Consider the following 21,768-nt stretch of genomic DNA (forward strand, 5'->3'; position numbering starts at 1 on the left):
TACTGATTTGAAAAACCATGGATAATTATTATGGTATATTTGATTTATTTTGGGAAAAAAAAGTTTCTTCGCTGAGAGTTTTGGATTTTTAATATAATATGAATATACATATAAATATAATTAGTATCAGCAACTATAGAAGTACATTTATATGATTCGTGTGTATATATATAGTAGAGTTAATCTATATAGGCAACTGAGCCCAACTGACTATCAAAATTGAACACAATAAAGCTCTAAATAGATTTTAATCTACGCATAAGGAATCGAAAAATGTATGTGTTTTTTTTTTTTTTTTTTTTTTTTTGTCTACTATTTATTAATATTTTGTTAACATTAATTCTTAGGTCTCTGTTTTTGCATATACTTCTCTTTTGAAGTTGTAGTTTGACGTTGAGCTTAAGCGGTAATACAGTGGAGATAAATGACAAAAATTCTCACTTACAAAGTCGTTAAAGAGGTTCAGAGAAGATCTCTCTGCTGGTTGCTCCAAGTCCGTGTTTAGCTCTGGATGTTGGCCCTAGTTAAGTGTTAGCTTAGTAAATGTATACTGGAATATTAGCGGGCATAGATTGTGTTCGTAGTATCAAAGATTAATGGATAAAAGTTATCCACTTTAGTAATGGGTGTTAGCTATCTATCAGCTTCCAAAAATTTGACGCTGGTGCTGCGAGTTGGAAGACCCCAAACGATTGTATTGCATGTTGAGACGAAGGATTGCGTTAAGGTTGCGATCCGACGTTTAGGTTTTGCGTTTCTGTTCGAATTGCTGCTGCGGCAGCTCCTCCTGCAGCTGCAGTATATGCTCCAGGGGCTGCGGCTTGCCATCCTTGTCGATTAGTGCCGGCTGCACAATGCCATCCTTGCGTAGCTGTTCCAGCAAATTGACCAATTGCAGTGCCTCGTACTCCTTCTGCTCCTCGGACATGCCCTCGAGCGGATTGCGCTTGGGCTGCTCGACACAGCCCAGCACGGGATTGAAGGACTGCTGCTGCTGTTTATACTCCTCCGTGTCGCTGTCCTCGCTGTCCGAGGAGTAGTCGGTGCCCTCGATGCGCCGACAGTCGAGCACGCCGCGCTTTGCAAACAGCCCGGCCGCATTGCCATAGCCCGTATATTTGATCATGCGACCGACGTCCTCCTTGCAGAGGACAAACAGCAGCTCGGCGGACAGGTCGCGCAGGATCATGGCCGGCAGTGTGAGAAAACGGCAGAGATGATTGCGCAGCTCGTTGCCAACCTCTGGCCGCTTGCTCACATCCTTTAGCGGCGGCAGGATCTCCTTTCGCAAATAGTGGCGCATGGTGCGATTGCTGCGAGCACACTTCACCAGCACCGTCAGCACTGGCGACAGCAGCTCATGGGAACTGGCCTCGGACTCCTGCTGGGCGAGTCCACCGCGCAGATAATCCAATAGTACGGCCAGGCTGCGCACGTTGCGCTTCTCGAAGCAGACGGCACAGCATTTCGCATTGGCACCGACTGCCTCGTTCTCTGTCCCCGTTTCGGCATTGCTGCACTTGACCAACAGCTCGCTCAGGCAGCTGCCAGAGATATTGGTCAGCAGATTGATGGCATGCGTAACCACAGCACGCTCCCGTTCCGTGGAGAGGTTGCCAAAGCGCAATAGTAGCTCGCGCAGAACGCCGGTCAAGTGGAGGCTTTGAATCTCATACTCGTTGGGACTCTTGTCCGGCGCACTGGTCACGGTGAACATGACCTTGAGCAGCTCACAGATAATGTTCAGCTGCTCGTCAGTGACCGCTGCCGTCGCAGACTCGGTCAGCTTGTCGTCCAACCAGTTGGTCATGTAGGTTAGTCCATTGAGATCGATTTGTAGGCGTGTGCGCGCTGTTGGCTCCAGTGCGGTGAGCAGGAACAACAGTTTCATATCATAGTACTCCAGGGTGCTTGGATAGCGTGTCGCACAGGAGGTGGCACTATTCAAGCGTTTCACAATCGCGTCGAGGCTGTGCTGGCGCAGACACTGGCGCCGGCAGTCGGCGCTTTGGTAGACCAAATTGCAGATACATTTCAAGGATTCGGCAATGACATCAGCTTCGCCATCGCTCAGAGTTAGTTGGGGCAGCGTGCCGTCGTCGTCGCTGTCGCTGCTGGCGCTGCCATTGATGCGGGCCAGATATAAAAGCGTGCCCAGCTCCTGCTCTATGTAGTGCGTCTGCAGGCTGAACTCGTCTCGCGTTAGAATGCGCACGGTGTTGAGGCATTGAACGTGTAATGATGATAAACTCTCGTCATCCAGTATTCCAAATATGGCCAGCCAGAGATCATGCCACAGATTGTCCGTATGAAAGCTATCAAAGACCAGCAAATCTGCATTCTGCGGACAGCCGCCACTCAACAAACATTAGTCACAGCTAAAAAAGTGAGGGTGGTGCTGGTGGCTTTGTGCCCTTACCTTCGTATTAAACTGGGTAAGTATGTCAGCGATGTGGGCGGTTTCTTTGCGCTCAAGCCGTTTCAGCTGCTCCGCATCCATGATGCTGACTTCAACAATTGCCAATGCAAATGTTTACTAATTGGATTTGAATATAATTCAATTGTGTTCGCAGCTCAATGTCAATAATGGACATGTACTAAAATATACTATGAAAATCGGTATAAAATACTAACAAAGAGTGGTGACTTTTTATCGGTATGACCGCAAAGGCTAGAAGTGCAAAAATACCTAAAAAGAATACTGAAATGTTTGGTCAGTTAAAAAAAAGGCGGTTAATATTTAAATTGTTCACATTTTGTTTTTGTTCAACTAAAATGCGGTGAAATTTACATTTTACTGTACATATAAATAAAGAATATATTTTATTACAAAAAATACATATTCAGTGTATACATTTATGCGTAGTGTATGTTTTCTTTTGATTGTGTAAAAATATAAATATATGTTTTTGTAGAAAATAATACGTAAGTAATATATATAAAATTACCACTTGTATTGGCTTACGTTTTTTTTTTTTTTTTTTGATTCAACTTATTTTTGTATTGTTTTTTTTTTCTTTTTTTCTTAAATGTTTATAGTTTTCGTAATTACATATTATAGTAGTCGAGAAATTCGACGGATCTACGACGACTATAGCAGATTGGATCCAATCTAACTGGCTTCCACTTCTTCTTCTTCTACAAAAATATGCATAAATGCAGAAAGAAAAATATTTGAAAAGGGAAAAGAAAGAAAAAAATAAAAAACAATTAGAAATAAATGCTTATTGACCATACACACATACACAGGTGATATCGAAATATTTGAAAAAAAAAGATAGAAAAATGGAAATTTAATGTAAACAAAAACAATTTAAATAAATTATGATTCCAAAAATTAAAAGATTGCACTATTAAATTTTAATTTAATTTATATGAATATGCAGAAACCAAAGTATTTGTTGTATACTTCGCATGCATGCATATGTATGTATGTATGTATGGCTGTATGAATGCATGTATGTATAAATATGAGCAAATCAAATATGTTTAGGCCATTTAACTGGCACAGTCTTATTTATGTATAAATAAATATATGTATATGTTTTGTGTGTAGGTGATGGAACTGTCACCAGGTAAAACACATGCACCTGCATGCAAGCATGCATGCATATGAAGCTCTGGATAGGCAATGATAGTTACATACATACATAACAGGAATATGTGTTGAGATTACATAAAGCAAAATAATATCAGAATACATTAAAATAGGTATATATATAAATTATAAATATATATGTGTAAATAGAAAACGATTTAGTTGGGAATGCGTTTGAAAGCCTTGCATCATGCATTTGTTTTATGTTTCTTTCCACTGGTTACTGGTCACTGGGCAGGCGCTTGAGCATTGTCTTTTTTTCAGTTTCGTATCACTAGGAATGAGATTACGTTTTGTGTAGAGCAACAGCGGTTTAAATGCTTCTGTCTCTGTGTGTGTTTGTGTGTGTGTGTATGTAAGTATATATGTATGTGTGTGTGTCTCTGCGTACCAAGTACCAAGAAATTTCACACCGGATAGAGCTGGAATCAATCGGTGATTGGACGAACGGACCAAGCGCAACACAATGCTCGTATTGCGTGTAATGAGAAATATATGTATGTATATATGAAGCTATAATATAATAGGTAGTAGGCAATAGGAATAGCAGTGCAGCTCACTCACACAGACGCACATATACACACACGCACACGCTCACGCACACTACTACTACTACGACAACGGCAACAACAACAACATTAACAACAACAATGAATTGAAGCAGAACTAAACTGTTGCACTGGCCGGCGGCAGTGGAGCGGCTGCCGGTATAACATTCGGTATGGCAACAACACAAGCGCCAGCACGTGGAAACGACATGGGCGCTAGCTCATTCCAGCCATTGCGCACCGGATCATATTCCTCGACGGTCTTCAAGGCATGATTGCCATCATAGCCGCCGACAACAATCAAACGATCACCAAGCAGAGCACAGCCGATCGCATCGCGTCCCAGAGCCAGCGAACAAATCTGATTCGAGATTATAAGTAAAAACAAAGAAAAAGTCTATAGAAACCTAATCAATGTGGACTTTAGCCCAAAAAATCTTACCAGTGTCCAGGTATCGTTGGCCGGATCGTAACGTTCAACGGTTTCAGTGCGACAGACCATGGGATTGCTGGCGGGGCAGTCGTGACCTCCAAGCGCATAGAGATACCCATTTGCCACAGTCACCTGCAGCAAGGAATATAGATTAGAATGATTACGATAGACTGCTAAAGGAGCATGCTTACGCCAACGCCACCGCGTCGTCGATTCATTGGGGCGAGCAGTGTCCATTTGTTTGTGTGCGGATCGTAGCATTCGATGGATCGATGGCAAACGGAGCCATCGCGTCCGCCCACTGCATAGAGACGACCGCCCAGCACCGCAACGCCAGCTGTTGAACGCATCGATGACATGGGTGCCACATAGCTCCAGGTACGGGCACTTGGATCCCAGCTGTTTAAATATATCGATTACATTTCAGTTAATTTGCAATTGACAATGAGAGGAATATCAGCTTACCGTTCGACCGTATTTAGATAGCTCCAGCCATCGTGTCCCCCCACCGCATAGAGCGGACCCTCGAGCACGGCCACACCCAGGCCATGACGTGGCGTTGTCATTGGATTCAGTGGCACCCAGGCCATTGTGTTCAAGTCGAGGCTCTCTACGGTATTCAAGGTCTTCAGACCGTCGCGTCCGCCTACCAAAATCAGCTTGTCTTCCATGACAGCTGCGCCAAACTGCAGACGACGTCCGGTCATGTGCTTCCACGGCGTCCACTTGTCCAGACGCGGGCAGTAACTTTCGATTGTTATGGCACCCTTGTGCGCATCCATGCCGCCCACAGCCAGCAGTCGGCCGACTGTCGATTTACGGGGCGTTGTGCGTTCGGTGGCGATGCGTGAGCGCCGCTCGGGCATTAGGTGCCATTTTAGGGCCTCCATCACAAGCTGTTGGCACTCATTGGTGGTGCAGACGTTCTCCACGTGATCCATTATGAAGACCGGCTGCAGCAGTGGAAGGCGCACCAGGGCGAGTAGCTCGCCAATGTACTGCTCACGGTTGGGGGCATCGTGGCGCACCCACGACATCAGGCTATGGAAGACATCTTGCTCGGAGGGCACATTGAGATCATTGCTGCACAGCAGCTTGCCCAGTTGATCGGCGTTGAGCTGGAAGAACTCCTGATTTTGGCAGACCTGCATGAAGTACTGGCAGGTATACGCCTGCGCCAGCCGCAACAAAGCCGTGCAGCTCTGCTGCTCAGCAAAGAACGCAAATCCCAGGCAGTTGGATGGATGCAGCTGGCGGGCCAAAAAGTTGCAGCAGGCCGTGACCACAGAGTTCAGCTGCAGCAAACAGGCCGTGGCAAGCAGCGTTTCCACCGTATCCTCGCGCAGCTCAATATATCCTGTATAGCAATACTGCACAAGCAGCTGCAGTGCATCGCCATGGACCTCGCCCAGGGTCACATCGTGCTCCGTGGTCTCGCGCAGCGAGCCCGTAAACATTGCTGAAAAGTATGCACTCGAAGCGGATAGCACCAAGCGGTGAGCAGGCACCCTATAAAAAAAGAATTAGTTTTAATTTATTTGATTAAAACAAATTTATTTCGACTCTGTCAATAACATATTAATAAAAGCGAAATCAAATCATTTTTAGATAGCATATCTCATACACAGTGTAATCTTCAACAAAAAGATACAGTCAAAATTTAATAAAAGCAACAATATATTCATATTTAACTTGTTTATTATTTGACTGCAAATTACATACGCTTTTACCACTGTACAAAGCACATCTCAATCACTCTGCCGCTCTCCTCAATGGTTGCATATCGCTTTCTCTTTCACACTGCATTCAACAAGATCATCAGCTTGACAGAGAGAGTGAGTGAGAAAGAGAGCGAGAGCCTTGGCGAGCATGCAAGAGTGCAATTAGTGTTGTGTTTACTGTTGGAATTGCGTTGCTGCCTTGGGAAACGGGTGTGCGAACGGACACAAAGAACCGACTGACAGTGCAAAAGGAGGAGGAAGAGTGCAGGGTATACATATGTATATGCCGAATGGTGAATTGCTAATAAGTCAAATTGGTTGCTGGGAATGGACTGAGTGTGCAAAGATGTCTCTTTTTTTTTTTTTTATTTATTCTTTTTTCTCGATTTTTGCGCATTGCTACAACTTTCCATTCTTTGTCTGCTTGGCTTGTTCACTTACCGTTTGCCATCGATGCCAGCGATGAGCACCACATCGCACAGCTGCTGGCTGTCCACATACAGCTGCATGCGCTTCAGTACGCTGTCCGCGTGATCGCGACAGCGAAAGAACTCGTCCTGGCTGCCAGCCGAATTGAGGCTAACCAGGCTGTAGTCTCGCGACAATGATTCCAACGTATTCTCGGCCATCATCGAGATGTGGCCCGATGTTGAGGCAGTCGAGTCCCGACTGGGACTCTCCTTTTGGTTCACATTTACAGATGACATTTTTCGTTTGTTGTTGTTGTTAGTAAAATGTATTGCAAATCCTGGTAACGGTATGTTAGCTGCCCTTGTTGCTTGCGTTTATCGTCCTTCTTAGTGCATGTCAATTTGTTGCGCGTTGCAATTGCAGCAGCAACAGCATCACCATTGGCAATTTAAGCAGCAGCAGCAGCAGTAAATTTGCCAGCTTTCTTTTGTTTACGTTACGCTCGCGTCTTGAGAAGCTAACGTCCGCGTTGCACTGCCTAGTTTGAATGACTGTGAGGCTCCTGCTGTTGTTATGGCGCGTAGTAAGCTGTTGCTTTGTTTAGGTGCACTTGCATTTCTCGTCTCGCACACTTATACATAAAGGCGCAGACGCAGACACACACACATACATGCATGCACATGCACACAGACGCGCTCACACATTCGCACACCAACTCCAACTATAACAGCGCTGAGACGTCGCGCCCGTTCGATGTCAACAAACAACTGCAAATTCAACAGCGACGCACGTACGATGGCTGTCGCAGTCAGCTTCGCTGTTTCTGCCTCGTCGCGCAGACAAAGAACTTTTACTGCGTCCGGGAATTCAGCGCTGCTGCTGCTGTCGCTGTCGCTGCTGCACTGCTTTTGCTTTGCTTTGATTTGCTTTGTTTATGCCTCGATCTCTGCTTTGACCAATGGACGATGGCTACTGCTGCTGCTAGCTGCAAATGCAATTACACAGGAAACACACATTCAAAATTAATGTCAATTGCGCACTGAAACTGAGTCCGTGACTAAGCATAATCCGCACACTTACACTTATCAAAAACAACTAACTACAGCTGTCTATTTATGTATTTCATTTGGCACACAGCGGACCAATAATAACAAGAGCAACAACAATAACAGCGTTTGATGTTTTCATTTTGCTTGCTATCGTCACTAGTTACGGCGTTGCCAGCCAAAGCTCGACTGCCGGAGTTAACTGGACTTTGTCACAGCGTTACCATATCTATTAAAATTGATAGCATCGCAAACCCATTCAAATGAATGACATTTGATAAACTAAAACTGACGACGCGTCTAATTATAATCGCACTATGGTACACACACATACACGCTTATCAAACCTTTCTGTCCATTTACTTATTTGAGCTGATTAGCAATAACAGCATTTACGATTCACATTTTGTTTGTTGCTGACGGTCAAAGCTTGACTTTTGTAGTTAACTCAGTCCAATTTGAGGTTTTTAACGGCGTTGCCGTATCCATATAAATCCGTTTTTGAGCACTTTAAAGGAAAAACAGTTGAAATTTGCTCGGAGTATAATTTTCATTTATTGGGATTACTGCATGTGTATATATATTTGCATGTACTTAAAGGCTTATTTTATGGTTTGCGTAATTGGCTGAGGCAGACCAACTGTGAACTTGGATAGATTCTCTAAGAACTCAATATACAGGGCATGCTCGCGAGCAGTTGCCATGTCCGAAAGCTTTCTAGCAAACTCATGGGTAATGCCCTTTTCTTCAAGCATTTCCAGAATCATGGTTTGCAAATTGTCATCAATTAATGATGCATCAATGGTAAAACAGCTATCATTCCAACCGTGATTGTAGAGCGATAGGTCCTGTATTTCAAATACTTCATTCTCTTGAGGTTGCTGATCCAACGACTCCGGCTCCACGTCATCAAAAGCGCCTGGCTTGAATACACAAAATATGGAGAGCAGCAGATCATTCCTTCTAATGAGTACCTCAAATTTGGGTACACTGCGTACTGGAGTCAGATCACCAGTTTCATCATTGCGACGCGGCACACTTTTGCTAACATTGAAGAATATGTTAATCCGCTCGTGCGGCGACTCTCTGATAAGCTCCACCTTGGAACCAGAAAAATGACCTGTGAAATCGTCTATCATGTATGGCGGCTCCAATTGCAATTGGACGCGGCGTTCCTCCAGTATTTCGCCCGTTACAAACTCAACCAAATTACGTTGTGTTGGGGTTAGGCCAATTGGCGTTGCTGCTGCCTGTTTTTCCTCTATTGGCAATGGCTTCTTTAAGGCTTCACCCTTCAAATTTTGGTACTGAAATGCACTTATCGAAATGGGGCGTTGGAATTTGGCGATGCGACAATTGGCCAACAGGCTTTGTCCCAAACGAAATACCTTGAGAGAAATCGACATTTTTGGAAATTAAAAAAAAAAAAACAGACGAAAAATTATATTTTCTTTAGGATTATGTGTACGAAAAAAAACTTTTTTTTTTTTCAGATAAGCCAGAAAAATTTTGTAATGCTACAAGGCTAGCAAGTCAACGAATGATCTGGATATTAGGTACACCCAGAGCTCGACTGAATTTGACATAAAACTCCAGGCTTGCTTAGGAATTTGCTAAAACACACATTTGCGATAGTGAGTACGATTATTTGAACTTTTTAATTTCTGTGTATCGATCATTATACAGTTTTCAGTTTCCAGTTTTCAGTTTTCAGTATTCCACTCTTCTTTGTTTCTTTCATCGTGTCTACATGTGAGTGAGTGTTAAGGCCAGAATGTGAGTGTTAAGGCACGCACGCACCCACACATGGTGTATGAAAGTTGTGGAGCGACAGAGTGGGAAGTGGGAAGCGAGTTGATACAACAATTACAGACATACATACATACATACATATACATATACATATACATGTATATAACATACAAATAAATAACGTGTATGTGTGCGATAAGTGCGTGTGCTTGTGAAATAAAGGAATGCTAATTAGTTGGGCGATGTATTGCGTTTCGGCGTCGATGGCGGCAAGTCCATTGTCTTGCACACCCAGCCCGATATATCAACATCCTCCACCTCCGCTTTACGTATCCATGGATGACTCTAACAATGGCAATGTAAATAAGAATTTTTTATTAATAGTAATAACAACAACATGATGCGTGAAAATAAACTTTGTCTCACCAGCAACGTCTTGAGATCAGCCCGCTCATCTGGCTGCTTTTTGAGGCATATGTCGACAAAGTCCTTGAACTCATTGGAGAATATCTTGTGCTCCAGCTTGGGCGGCGGCTCGTTAACAATATAATCGAGAAGCTCAAAGATTGCCATTACTTTTGGCTCAATCACTGTTGGATTGCCATCGTCGGCATTGTCGGCGAATATGGCCTCCAGCGTGGCGCTGTCCGGCGGAGGTATTGGATACATGCCGATAGCCATCTCAACGAGGGAAAGGCCAAGGGACCAAATGTCTGACTGAACCGAATAGTGTGTGCCCTGAAGTCGCTCTGGCTGCAAAGATAACAGATTAGAATTCGATCTATGCAAGTTTTAGTTTCCATTTCAATTCTACTTACCGACATATAGCTGCGCGTGCCCACAAATGAGTTGGCCATCGAATCGATTAGTTGTCCCGAAACGCCGAAATCACAGATTTTGATCTCGCCGCTGCTATTGACGAGTATGTTGCTAGGCTTCACATCCCGATGGATAATCGCATGCTTGTCCCGCAGATAGCTGAGGCCCTTCAGCACCGCCAAGGTGATGCGTCCGAGTATTGATTCAGGTATGCGGCCGGCCCGTTTCAATATGAGATCAAGAGAGCCGCCGTCCATGTACTCCATGCAAATACTTATCTCGCCATCGCTGTAGAAGGCTCCATAGAATCCAACGATGTGCGGGAAATTGCATTCGTGGAGCACTTTGAGTTCGCGCAGTATTTGTTTTTTAATCGCTGGCTTCACCTCCAGATGGATCAACTTTCTGGCCATTATTAAATGTGTGAGGGTGTGGCGCACTTTCATCACAACGCCACCGTTTCCAGAACCGAGCTCGCCTAGTTTCTCTAGATCCTCCTCGGAGAGTTCGCCGATCTTTTCCTTTTGACTGAGGAACACTTTGATTCGTTTGCGTTCCGTGTCGTCCATATCGAGGCCCTCCAGTGTTTCCGTTAATGCGTCGATGCTTGTTTTTGGCTTTCCCAGCAAACTATTTGTACTTTAATTTAACTTTTTAATGAATTTTTGCAGAACAAAACGAAAAGTGCTAACATTTTGGATAGGAGCATTTTCAGTGGTTTAAGGAATCAGAATGAATTCTGCACGCATTTGTATCTATACACACGCATACATGTACACACGCATATATACATACATATGTTCATGTGTATGTACATGTAGGCGTTCTTATGCGTGTTTAATTATTATATGTTCGTAGTGGGTGCGTCATATTGACAAGCAACAGCAATATCAATACGAACAACAACACCAACAACAATAAACACAGATCTGTCTCTATGCATTGTGGGCGGATGGGAGGCATAAAATAAAAAAAAATTGCAAAATGTATATACAGAAAATTAAATCATATTTACTCTGTTCCCGATGCTGTTTTAAACGGTGGTGTTGGTGCCACCTGCGCGGCAGCAACAGTTGCATCCACATTTACCGGCGGCAGAACTAAATTTAGTTTATTCTTCGACATCTTGGCACTGCTCCACAGCAAAAAAAAGTTTCTATCGGTCGTGGCTCACCGATGGTGCAAAGGGTGGGGAAGGTGGGAGGATTTCCGTTTAGCAGCAGTCACCGAGCGATTATGCAAATTGTGTAACTGGCTATAAACAGTGAATGGGTACTTGCTTTATAAGGATTCAATATTGCAGTTATAGCCGGAGATTTCGCAAATGCTAATAATAGGGATGTAAGTACCAATAATTAAACCGATTGTTGCGTCAAATCGATTCATCGCAAAGAGCAATCGATTGCATGTGCTGTTCGAGGCACATAAGTGCAACAATTGTGAATGGCAAAAACAATCTGCAATTTATTGTTGTTTAAAACGGTAAACACAAAACGTGACCTTGCACTTTATTACGTACTGGGCACGACTTGTGGCAACCAGAAATGAAGGATTCGCTGGTGCCATCCAACGACTGCAGTGGAGAGACAATTATTAATAACACCGACTATCAGAAAGACGCGATATTTAGTTATGTGCTCAACCTGCAGGATGAACAGCTGGACAATGCTGTGATGCAGCTGCAGGCTGCAGCAGAGGAACTGAGTCACAATGATAAGAGCAATGGGGACTATCATCAATTGTCGCTCAACTGCATCGATGATTTATTGCCCACTGATGGGGCGTCATCGGCATTATCTGAATGCTATCAATTCGATGCAGACGCCGCTGCCGCTGCCTCTGAGTTGGTTAACGTAGCTAACAAGGATTGCGACTCATTGGCTAAGCTGGCCTACAATCTATATCGCTTGGCCAAGGACGATCACATCGTTATCGACCGGTAAATGAGATTTCTCCCATGTTTATCAAAGTCTAACATATTTCATGAACTTTTGCAGTAAGCGAAATGAGGTCGTCCGGACGGACGCCGTGACTAACCAGAAGACCATCTATCGTTGCATGGATCCCGTTGGCATGGGCATGCAGCCGGCTAGTAACAGTCGTTCCACGGCGATATCTGCGTCAGCATTCAACAAAGCCAACGCCTCACGAAAACGCCGGGCGCCAACTGTTGCAGCAACATCGAAAAGAACGGCAGCAATCGCTGCACCGAGCGGAGCTACAAGCAGTACTGTGACCGAACCAACTCCAGCTGCAGATGCAGATTCAATGCTGCGCACGCGATCTGGGCGCATAATTCGTGCAGCCTTGCCTCAGGAGGCCACATCAGCTGAAGGAGAAACGTTGGATTTGCTTGTAGCCGATTTACGGGACAGAGATTATCGTGCACCAGTTACAGCGGCTGCGGCACCATCTATGGCAGCAGTTGACCATTCGGTGCCCAAGGAGCGTGCCGTGCCACAGGACGCAATTTGTCCGGGCTGCAACAAGATATTTCTGGGGCGTCGCTTGCAGCGTCATTACGTCAAGTATCCCGACCATATGCCCAGTGTGATCGTTCATCAGCAACAGCAGCAGCAACAGCAGCAGCAACTACAACAACAGCAACTACAGCAGCAGCAACTACAACAGCAGCAACTGCAACAACAACAGCAGCAGCAACAATTGTTGCAGAGCAATGTGCCCACACTGTTTGGCCTTTTGACTGGTCAACTGCAGAGACACGCCCATCTCAGCGAGGAACAACGTGCCGATCTCTTCCTGCATGAGCTGAACGACTTTGTGGAGCAGCTGCAGTTGCGCAGCACTCGACTCATCCGTAACACGTCGGGCTCGCACTTTGTGAACGCGCGCATAGCACGCGTGCTGGGCATACCCGAGGGTCAGTATGCGCTCGATATGTCGGCAATGGAATCGGCGCAGGCGCCCACACCGGAGCCGGAGACGCATGCGAGCACTGTGGCCAGTGCACGCAATCTGGTTGAATATCCAGGGCTCAGCATGTCATTAGATGATACGCTGACCGACGAGGCTGCTCAACGATTGAATTTGTCCGCTGGCGGCAAATTGTTGCCCCCGTCCGAGGAGAGTCTATTGCGTAACGTTGGCGATGATCTGATGCCGCCCCCGGTGGCCGTGGCCCCACCCGCCGTCGGCCATGCAGCGAGTGCAATGCTGCCGCACTACGATCATGCCAGCGACAATGCCGTCGAGGCGCTCAGCATGAAAGAGACGCCCAATGCGGCCATATTGGATCTCAATGTGGACTTCTTTCAATTCAACAACAATTAGTCAACTGCAAATATATGTATATACGCATATGTTTGCGGATGACTTTATTTTAACATATATATATATATATACGTAATTAGAGTATTGTATGAATGTAAATAGCATGAACAATTAGATATAAAATGAATCTTTGCATGAAATGTACCTCAAATCTCTAGAGACTTAATGTTAGACTCGAGGAAAAGTTTGTGTAGCTAAACAATTGTGAGAAGCTTTATGGAAACCCTTTTGAAAACCTATATGAAGATTGTATATATGAATATAGAGATGTTTTGAAGACAACTTGGCGGAAATTTATATATGTGTATATATGTATGTATATCTATATCTAGCTGATCTGTAAGGTCTGTTCGATTTTAATTTCGATTTCTATTTTTCGTGTTAAACAATTAGTTACACGCTATTTATAGAGACATAGAAACAGACCCGAACAGTTTACAATTTATTTGATTTCTGGCTACATTTTCGCACTACATTATTGCCTTGCCAATCCAAGTCCGAAAATTCAAATCCAAACGAATCTCGAGCGGCCGTAACTTATGTCGCTGTCTTGCCTTTGAGTTGTTCATTTTTGTTTTCTTTTGTTTTAAGTTTTGCGCTCTAGTTTTTAGTATGCCTCTTTCATTTTAGTTGTTATTGTTTATATTGTGTACTCGTATTTTATGCCCTCAGCTATTTCGGGAGCAGCCGCAGCATGTGGCTGCGGTCGCTGATTGTTGGCTATCTGTGGGACATGGAGAGGCGACTGCATGCGTTATGTCGATAGAGCTCCATTGGCAAACACACTCTTGGCTCCTGCCCCACCCCCCCACCCGTTGGGCATGTGCATTAAGCGGCGTTTGCCGTGGCTGCAACCACAGCCAATTCAATTTGGCTATTTGGCGCCGGCCATATTTGCCAAGGGTCAATATGATTAGGGCTGATGAGCGGCGATTGAATCGAAGTGTTTGACGAGCCACCTATAAATGGAGCTTGCGTGCCGAGCCGTGCAGTTAGTTGCAACATGAGATTCCAAGGGGATAGCAAAGTGCAACGGTTCCACCTGGCGGCCAACAGGCAGCAGCGCCATCAGAAGCTCAGTCACAGTCACAGTGATGACTCCATGGATGAGGAGCAGACCATGTGCAGCCGCGAGGCAGCCGAGAAGAGCATTAAGTATTATCTGAAGAACAGCTCACTGCACGGGCTCAAGTATATAGCCGAAGAGAGTATTACCATACCAGAGCGGTAAGTGGGATAATTCTCCGAATTCAATCTAAGTAGAGATAACTAGAGAACGTAACTGGAAGTTTTGATCGAGTCAAACTGGAGTAGATCACCAAACAGAGTGAGAGAATTATATGGTAGGTGAATGAGTGAGGAAGGTAGAGGGGGAGAGAGAGAGGGATGAGATGAGTGAGTGAGTAAGAGAGAGAGTGGGAAAAAGAGCGAAGGATAGCAGGTGAGAGATGGAGATAGATATACGAAAAAAATAGAGACAGACAGATCAATAAATGAGAGTTGAATATATAGGGAATTAGAAAGAGTGGTAGACAGAGAAAAAGAGAGAAAGAGAGAGAGAGAGAAAGAGATAGAGAAAGCGTGTGTGAAGAAGGGAGAGGTGTAGAGAGATGGGAAGATAGAGGGAGAGTAAGTAAGACAGATAGAGAGGATAGGCGAGACAGAGAGATAGAGTAAGAGAAAGAGAGAGAGAGAGAGATGACGAGATAGAGAAAAAAGGAGCTAAAGAGGAAGAGATTGCGAGCTAGGAGGAGAGAGAGTAAAAGAGAGACAGAGAGAGAGTAAAGAACAGAGAGCTAGAGAGGGAGTGTGAAGATGGGAGAGAAAGAGGGACAGATTGTATATCAGAGTGAGACAGAGATAAGTTCAAGCCCTGAGCGGAGATCATGTTCAGTTCGATCGAATCATTACCAATAAATGCATTTGTACGCCAATTAAAATGAATATACGTACATACATATGTATACATGTATGAATATATGTATGTAAATGTAAATAATATTATCAATAAACGATGCCAGCGTTTTCTTTGGCATATCCTTCGTGCTGGTGGTCATTCTGTCGGGCTTCTTCATATCGAACATTTACATCAAATGGAGCGCCTCGCCCATCATCATCTCGACGAGCGCCAAGCAGCAGCTGACGAGCAACATTCCCTTTCCGGCTATAACCATATGTAACCTGAATCAGGCGCTGCGAAGTCGGGTGCAAAGCATCTCCAGGTAAGATATGCGAGGAGAAGATGAGCCTGCTCTTCATTTCCCCTTTCCCATTGTCTTTTCTCCCCTTAGCACCAGCAAGAACTATTCATTGCTTATGAATCTGTGCAGCAAGGACTACGATCAGACCATCACGTACATCGGCACCTGGACGTACTTCAAGGCGCTGCTGGTGGAGGTGGCCCAGCCATGCGACGAGATGCTGCTCCATTGCAGCTTCGGCTCACGCAAGGAGATCTGCTCGACCATTTTCAATTCCATACTGACGGACGACGGACTGTGCTGCACGTTCAATGCTCTCGATCCCATCTATTTGTTTCGCAACTACACGGACGATGTGCGCATCGAGCCGGCGGCTGAGAATTCAAAATTCAAGGCCATTGACTGGACGCCAGAATCGGGCTATGCCAAGAATTTGCCGGAGTTTTACTACCCCCGGACATCTGGCGGCACGGGCAGTCGCATGGGACTCACCGTCGTATTGAATGCCTCGACTGCCGAATATTACTGCACCAAGTCCATGGGCAATGGCTTCAAGGTGACCCTTTACCGTTGTCTCTCTCATTTACTCTCGCTATGTCCGTGCTTGAATTTGCATTGTTTTTCTGTCTCTGTCTGCATGTTTCTCTGTCCTATCCCATCTTTTTCATTCTCTTTTACTCTCTTTCTATTTTCAACTCCTTGTCTCTTTCTCGTTTCCTCTTTCTATTTCTCAATCTCCACATATATATTCATCTCTCTCTTATTTACATTTTCTCTGTGTTCCTCTTTCCTTTTATCTTTTCTCTTCGATTCCATGCCTCACTTTCCTTATCTTCTCCTTTCTCAATTTTGTTTCTTTTATGTTCCTCCATTTCTCCTTCTCTCTCTCTCCCTCTCTCCTCTCTCTTCCTGATTCCCCCCCTCGACTTCTCGCCTCTTCTCCCGCTTTCCCCCTCTCTCTCTCTCTCTCTTTCTCTCCCTCTGTCTTTCCAGGTGCTGGTCCACAATCCCGCCGAGCTGCCCAAGGTGACCAACTATGGATTTGTGGTTAGCGCCGGCCGCGAGGCACGCATACCCATCGAGCCGGTCTACGAGGATGCCACGCCCAGCATACGTTCGATCAAGAAGGCGGTGCGCCGCTGCCTGTTCTCGGATGAGAACGATCTGTCCTATTATCGCACCTACTCCCGCAAGAACTGTGAGCTGGAGTGCGAGGCGAAGCTGCTGCTGCGCGAATGCAGCTGTGTGCTCTACTATCTGCCCCGGATAGATCCGGCGGCCCGTGTCTGTGGGCCCAACGATAACAACTGCACGAATCGGGTGCAGACGGAGATCGAGTCGTCGAAGACGAATCTCTCCTGCGAGAACTGCTGGCCGGGCTGCTTCGAGCTCACCTACAAGTCGGTCATGAGCAGCTCGACGATTGTGGCCGGGCCCAGCTACCAGAATGGGGAACAGCTGCCGGAGCGTCTCTTCAATGCCAGCCAGAATGGCAATGTCAACGACCTAGCCATCCTCCACTTTTACTATCTCAACAACAACTTTCGCAGCACTACGAAATCCGAAATGTTTGGCTTCACCGAGTTTCTGTGTAAGTCCAGGTCCAGGTCCAGGTGCAGGTCCAGGTCCAGGTCCAGGTGCAGGTCCAGGTCCAGGTCCAGGTCCAGGTCCAGGTGCAGGTCCAGGTCCAGGTCAGGTCCAGGTCCAGGTCCAGGTCCAGGTCCAGGTCCAGGTCCAGGTCCAGGTCCAGGTCCAGGTCCAGGTCCAGGTCCAGGTCCAGGTCCAGGTCCAGGTCCAGGTCCAGGTCCAGATGCAGGTCCAGGTTCAGGTCCACGGCCAGGTCCAGGTCCAGGTCTAGGTCCAGGTCTAGGTCCAGGTCCAGGTCCAGGTCCAGGTCCAGGTCCAGGTCTAGGTCCAGGTCCAGGTCCAGGTCCAGGTCCAGGTCCAGGTCCAGGTCCAGGTCCAGGGGCAGGTCCAGGTCCAGGGCCTGGTCCAGGTCCAGGTCCTAGGTGATCCTCTAGTGCCGCGCCGATCATGTCCCGTTATTTTACAGCCAATACGGGTGGCCTGCTCGGCCTGTTCATGGGCTTCAGCATCTTCTCTGTGATCGAGATCGTCTACTATGTGACGATGCGTCCCTTTTGCGCCTCGCGAACGATGCACGATCGACGACGCCGGCGGCAGGCGGAGCTGCTCTGGCTGACGCCGGTGCGCCAGCGACGACGCCTCAATCTCCAGCTGCAACGCCCGCCGCCGCCATACAGCCAGCTGGGCAAGGCGAGGCCAGGCGCGAAGATCAAGCAGAGTCTGTGGCAGACGCTGCGTGTCGGCCGCGATCCGATTGTCTATCCCTATTTGGATTAGGGATGTTGTTATTGCCACTCTTTATGGGCTCTTCGAGTGCAGCGGACGTGGCCTCAGGCTGAATAAATAAACCAAGGCGCCGCCCGTTGGGGGCCAATGAACGAGGGGCACTGGAACAGCGGGCCCAAAGGGGGGCGTCGCTGGCTCTGACCGGAAGCGCTGCGCCCCATGCCGGGCATTTGAAGTTGGCTATCAAATGGCGCTAATCGCTAATCGCTAACCGCTAATCGCCACGCGACTTCAATTTCAATTTCAACCACAGCAACAACAAATCACGAAACACTAAAAAACAAAAACAAAACAAAAGAAAAAAAGTTTCTCTAGGCCAGCAATTTGTTGGCCATTTGACAGCGAGCTCGCCAACTTTGTCATCCGGTTGGTAATTCAATACGAGTGAACGATTTCTTAGGCCCATCGAACTAGAGCCAACCTTGAAGTCTCCTCGAAGGGCTTATATATACCAGATAGGTATTACTATTGTATGTTGTCATAGTGAGTAACATAATGCGTGGTTACCCTTTATCAAGATGGAATACGTTGGGCCGCATGTCAGATTTGATTTGCTGCTTTGCAATTGACATTGCGTGCTTATGAGAATCGCAGAGTAAGGCGACCATGAGGAAAGAGCTGTCGGATGACGGTAAAAACTCTTTAGACTTTGGAGTTTATCAATCATGTTATAGACATCTAAAAATGCAATATATATCAGACATATATTTTAGACGAGACCTATATGATATACATACATATCTAAAAATCATATTTAGATACATCTACAGCCAAATCCGATTATTAAGACTCCGCTTACAGCGTTCGTATGGTTATTGCGACGTAAGTTCTGGTCCCCACACAAACTTATATGGTTATAGCGACGTTCTCTTGAGCATCGCTATTAATGGGTTCTACTGCATATCGAAAATTAGATCGTATATAGCTTAAATTGAAATACAATCAATACAATTGCCTACAGCTCCAGATCTTTGAGCTAATCGAGCTTAAATATTTTTGTAGAAATGCTTATTTTAAAGAGCGACTGCAATATATATATATATATATATACTATATAATATATATACTTATATATAGATCATATCATGGAAAAGATTTGCTTCAGTGTATTTCGAGTTCGATATTTTCGGTGTTCGATATTTTTGGCTTTTGGTTTTCGACTTTTGTGTGTCAGTTGTAAATTAATGGATAGAAATTTCTCTCTGGCTGATGGGCGTTCAATAGGGGCGTGTCTTCATTGTGGGCCACCAGCGAAAATGGCAACTGGCGTTGGCTAAAAATGTCGCACTGATGTCACATGCTGTTGGCCAAAAGTGCGTTTGCTTTGCTGTAACTATGCGAGAGGCACAAACACACACACACTCACACTGGCACACAGATACTCGCACACACACATACATATGCACATCCACATAATGGCAATAAGAAGTTTTTATGACCCAAGTTCGTTTCTCTGGATGGCAAGTGTCACAAGTTGCGCCCTTCCATCAATGTCAAGTGGTCCAAGTGGCTTCACTAAAATTCCACACACACACACATGCACGCACACATGGCTAAGTGGCCATATACATACATACATACATGCATACATATGCGTGCAAGAGTCGGGGCATAGTTATTGCTGGCCAGCTGGAAAATCTCAAATCGCGCCCAGTTTAAGCGTCATAAGCGGCGTATACGCGATCAACGAGCATCAGCAACAGCTACAGCAACAACAACAACAACAACAACAGCAGCAGACGGCAGGCAGGCAGCAAAACTCTGAATGTAAACAAACAAATGCTGTGGCTGCCTTTTGAAGGTGTGTGCGTGTGTTAGTTGGCCTTTTACACATTTCGTTTTATGTAGTTTCTTGCCCTGCTTTTTATATTTTCGTTAGCTGTGATTCATTCACACCACAGCATCCAGCAACAGCAACAGCAACAGCAACAACAACAACAACAACAAGACATGCGCTGGCAGAGCTCTGGAATGGACTTTTGACGTGACCAGCCAGCCAGCCAGCCACCGCCACCGCCACAGCCGCAGCCACAGCCACGAGACATCCGTCGACGCTTGCCAGATGCTCTACCAAAAGAAAGCCGAAAACACAAATACAAAAAAAAAAAAACTTTTTCAAAATCAAGAAGGAACAACAAATTTTGCTCGACATATTGACAGCTATACATATATATATATAAAGACATATTTTGAATATATATGTATGTGTTTATATATAATCAATTTAATTTATTATATGAAGTATTATTTTATTTAGTCATTTTATATATGTTTATTTAGGAGAGTATATCAATTGCGTATAATGCTCATCTCACTATCCGTTAATCTGTTCATCTACCTGACTCTAGACTAATTTTAGAATGTGATCATTAGTAAATACTACAACTTAGAAGAAGAAGGGAGAAACGCTCCCTGCTAGGTGTTATTGAAGTTCAATTAAATACTCGATCCTCTATCGTAGTTTCTGCTGAACTTCGACACATCTATATATGCATATATCTCTTATAAATATGGGCGTGGCACCTGTATTGTGAGCTCAAGTGTTTTTGTCTACAATGTGAATTAAATTTAATTTTTTATACATTTTAATTTCATAATATTAATTTTTAGGGAAAATTCAATTGCAAAATATCATTAACAACGTTTGGTCCTAATAATTTATTTTATTTCAATTTTTAATTTAGTGATAATAATATTATAATTTAAAATAATATTTTTAATATTAAATAAATTAATATTTTGTTCCTTTTAATTTTTTTTATTATTATGAATAACAAATTTATTTTTGGATTTTCTTATTACTAATTTTATATATATATTTTTTATTTTTATTATTATTTTTTTTATTTTTACTTTCGTTAAACAACGTTTTTTTTTTATTTATTTTTAAATAATTAAATGTTTTTTTTTTTTTTTTTTTTTTTTTTTTTTTTTTTTTTTTTTTAATATAGAATATATATGATAATATATGTTATATAAAAATAATAAAATGATAATTAATAAATAAAATAATAAATAAAATATGCTTGCAGTAAAAATTGAATTCTGAATTTAATGGTAAATTATAAAATTATAAAATAAATTATAAAATAAAATACATTTGTGCTGTAATTTGTAATTCAAATATTAAAAATTGTTAGCAAAAAGAAAAAAATGTAAACAACATTCAAAAATTAAATCAGTTGAAAATTTAACAAAAATTTTAACTCTAAAATTGCAAAATGAAAACAATATTATTATTTATTTATTTATTTATTTTTTGCTAAGTAAATGAAATTTATTTATTAGTTATGCATATTTTACTTTAAATTGGAAAGTGCAACAAATTTAATTCATAAATTGAAAAAAAAAAAAAATGTTTAGTAACTTTCTTTAATAAAATTTGAATTAAAATTGTAAACAATTATAATTAACCAAATATCATCCATATATGGCCCATTGAAAACCAATTGAAATCGCTGTTAAGATTTGTTTATGTTGGCTTTCATTGAATTTCTATTTGACGTAGTTATAAAAATAAACATGTATTTAAATTTAAACTGATATATATTTATATAATATATATATATATATAT

The 21,768-nt window shown here is 43.9% G+C and overlaps 6 protein-coding genes across 7 annotated transcripts; 2 read left to right on the forward strand and 4 right to left on the reverse strand.

The window, feature by feature from the left end:
• Positions 1 to 25: 25 nt before the first annotated feature.
• ric8a (ric8 guanine nucleotide exchange factor A) lies at positions 26 to 2,627 on the reverse strand. The gene is made up of 2 exons (XM_030389631.2): positions 2,420 to 2,627; positions 26 to 2,341 (listed from the first exon to the last, which is right to left on the reverse strand). The coding sequence occupies exons 1-2, from the start codon at positions 2,498 to 2,500 to the stop codon at positions 743 to 745; spliced, it is 1,680 nt and encodes a 559-aa protein (XP_030245491.1). The 5' UTR covers positions 2,501 to 2,627; the 3' UTR covers positions 26 to 742.
• A 159-nt stretch (positions 2,628 to 2,786) lies between these two features.
• LOC115564867 (kelch-like protein 5) lies at positions 2,787 to 7,948 on the reverse strand. The gene is made up of 7 exons (XM_089264052.1): positions 7,788 to 7,948; positions 6,742 to 7,686; positions 5,045 to 6,088; positions 4,771 to 4,978; positions 4,589 to 4,711; positions 4,271 to 4,507; positions 2,787 to 3,138 (listed from the first exon to the last, which is right to left on the reverse strand). The coding sequence occupies exons 2-7, from the start codon at positions 7,005 to 7,007 to the stop codon at positions 3,049 to 3,051; spliced, it is 1,968 nt and encodes a 655-aa protein (XP_089120178.1). The 5' UTR covers positions 7,008 to 7,686; positions 7,788 to 7,948; the 3' UTR covers positions 2,787 to 3,048.
• A 340-nt stretch (positions 7,949 to 8,288) lies between these two features.
• On the reverse strand, positions 8,289 to 9,314 carry LOC149090619 (complement component 1 Q subcomponent-binding protein, mitochondrial-like). Its single transcript, XM_089264056.1, has one exon. The coding sequence runs from the start codon at positions 9,161 to 9,163 to the stop codon at positions 8,360 to 8,362; it is 804 nt and encodes a 267-aa protein (XP_089120182.1). The 5' UTR covers positions 9,164 to 9,314; the 3' UTR covers positions 8,289 to 8,359.
• Positions 9,315 to 9,391: 77 nt separating this feature from the next.
• Dsor1 (mitogen-activated protein kinase kinase 1) lies at positions 9,392 to 11,692 on the reverse strand. Of its 2 annotated transcripts, none has more exons than XM_030389633.2 (4): positions 11,344 to 11,692; positions 10,328 to 10,958; positions 9,936 to 10,262; positions 9,392 to 9,854 (listed from the first exon to the last, which is right to left on the reverse strand). In XM_030389633.2, the coding sequence occupies exons 1-4, from the start codon at positions 11,451 to 11,453 to the stop codon at positions 9,741 to 9,743; spliced, it is 1,182 nt and encodes a 393-aa protein (XP_030245493.1). In that variant the 5' UTR covers positions 11,454 to 11,692; the 3' UTR covers positions 9,392 to 9,740. The 2 variants fall into 2 exon arrangements, with proteins under 2 accessions (XP_030245493.1, XP_030245492.1); XM_030389632.2 differs by having other exon boundaries at positions 10,328 to 10,967.
• Positions 11,693 to 11,752: 60 nt separating this feature from the next.
• Positions 11,753 to 14,232, forward strand: LOC149090620 (uncharacterized). Its single transcript, XM_089264054.1, has 2 exons — positions 11,753 to 12,267; positions 12,326 to 14,232. The coding sequence occupies exons 1-2, from the start codon at positions 11,873 to 11,875 to the stop codon at positions 13,617 to 13,619; spliced, it is 1,689 nt and encodes a 562-aa protein (XP_089120180.1). The 5' UTR covers positions 11,753 to 11,872; the 3' UTR covers positions 13,620 to 14,232.
• A 208-nt stretch (positions 14,233 to 14,440) lies between these two features.
• On the forward strand, positions 14,441 to 18,258 carry ppk28 (pickpocket 28). The gene is given in 7 exon segments (XM_030389634.2): positions 14,441 to 14,475; positions 14,477 to 14,579; positions 14,581 to 14,846; positions 15,641 to 15,841; positions 15,911 to 16,376; positions 16,814 to 17,411; positions 17,874 to 18,258. Coding segments are annotated over 7 exon segments (1,980 nt in total). The 3' UTR covers positions 18,185 to 18,258.
• The last annotated feature ends 3,510 nt before the right edge of the window (positions 18,259 to 21,768 follow it).

The sequence above is a fragment of the Drosophila navojoa genome, chromosome X (genome assembly GCF_054131105.1).
Source record: "Drosophila navojoa isolate 15081-1374.11 chromosome X, UAZ_NAV_1.0, whole genome shotgun sequence".
In the NCBI taxonomy this organism is placed as follows: Eukaryota; Metazoa; Arthropoda; class Insecta; order Diptera; family Drosophilidae; genus Drosophila; species Drosophila navojoa.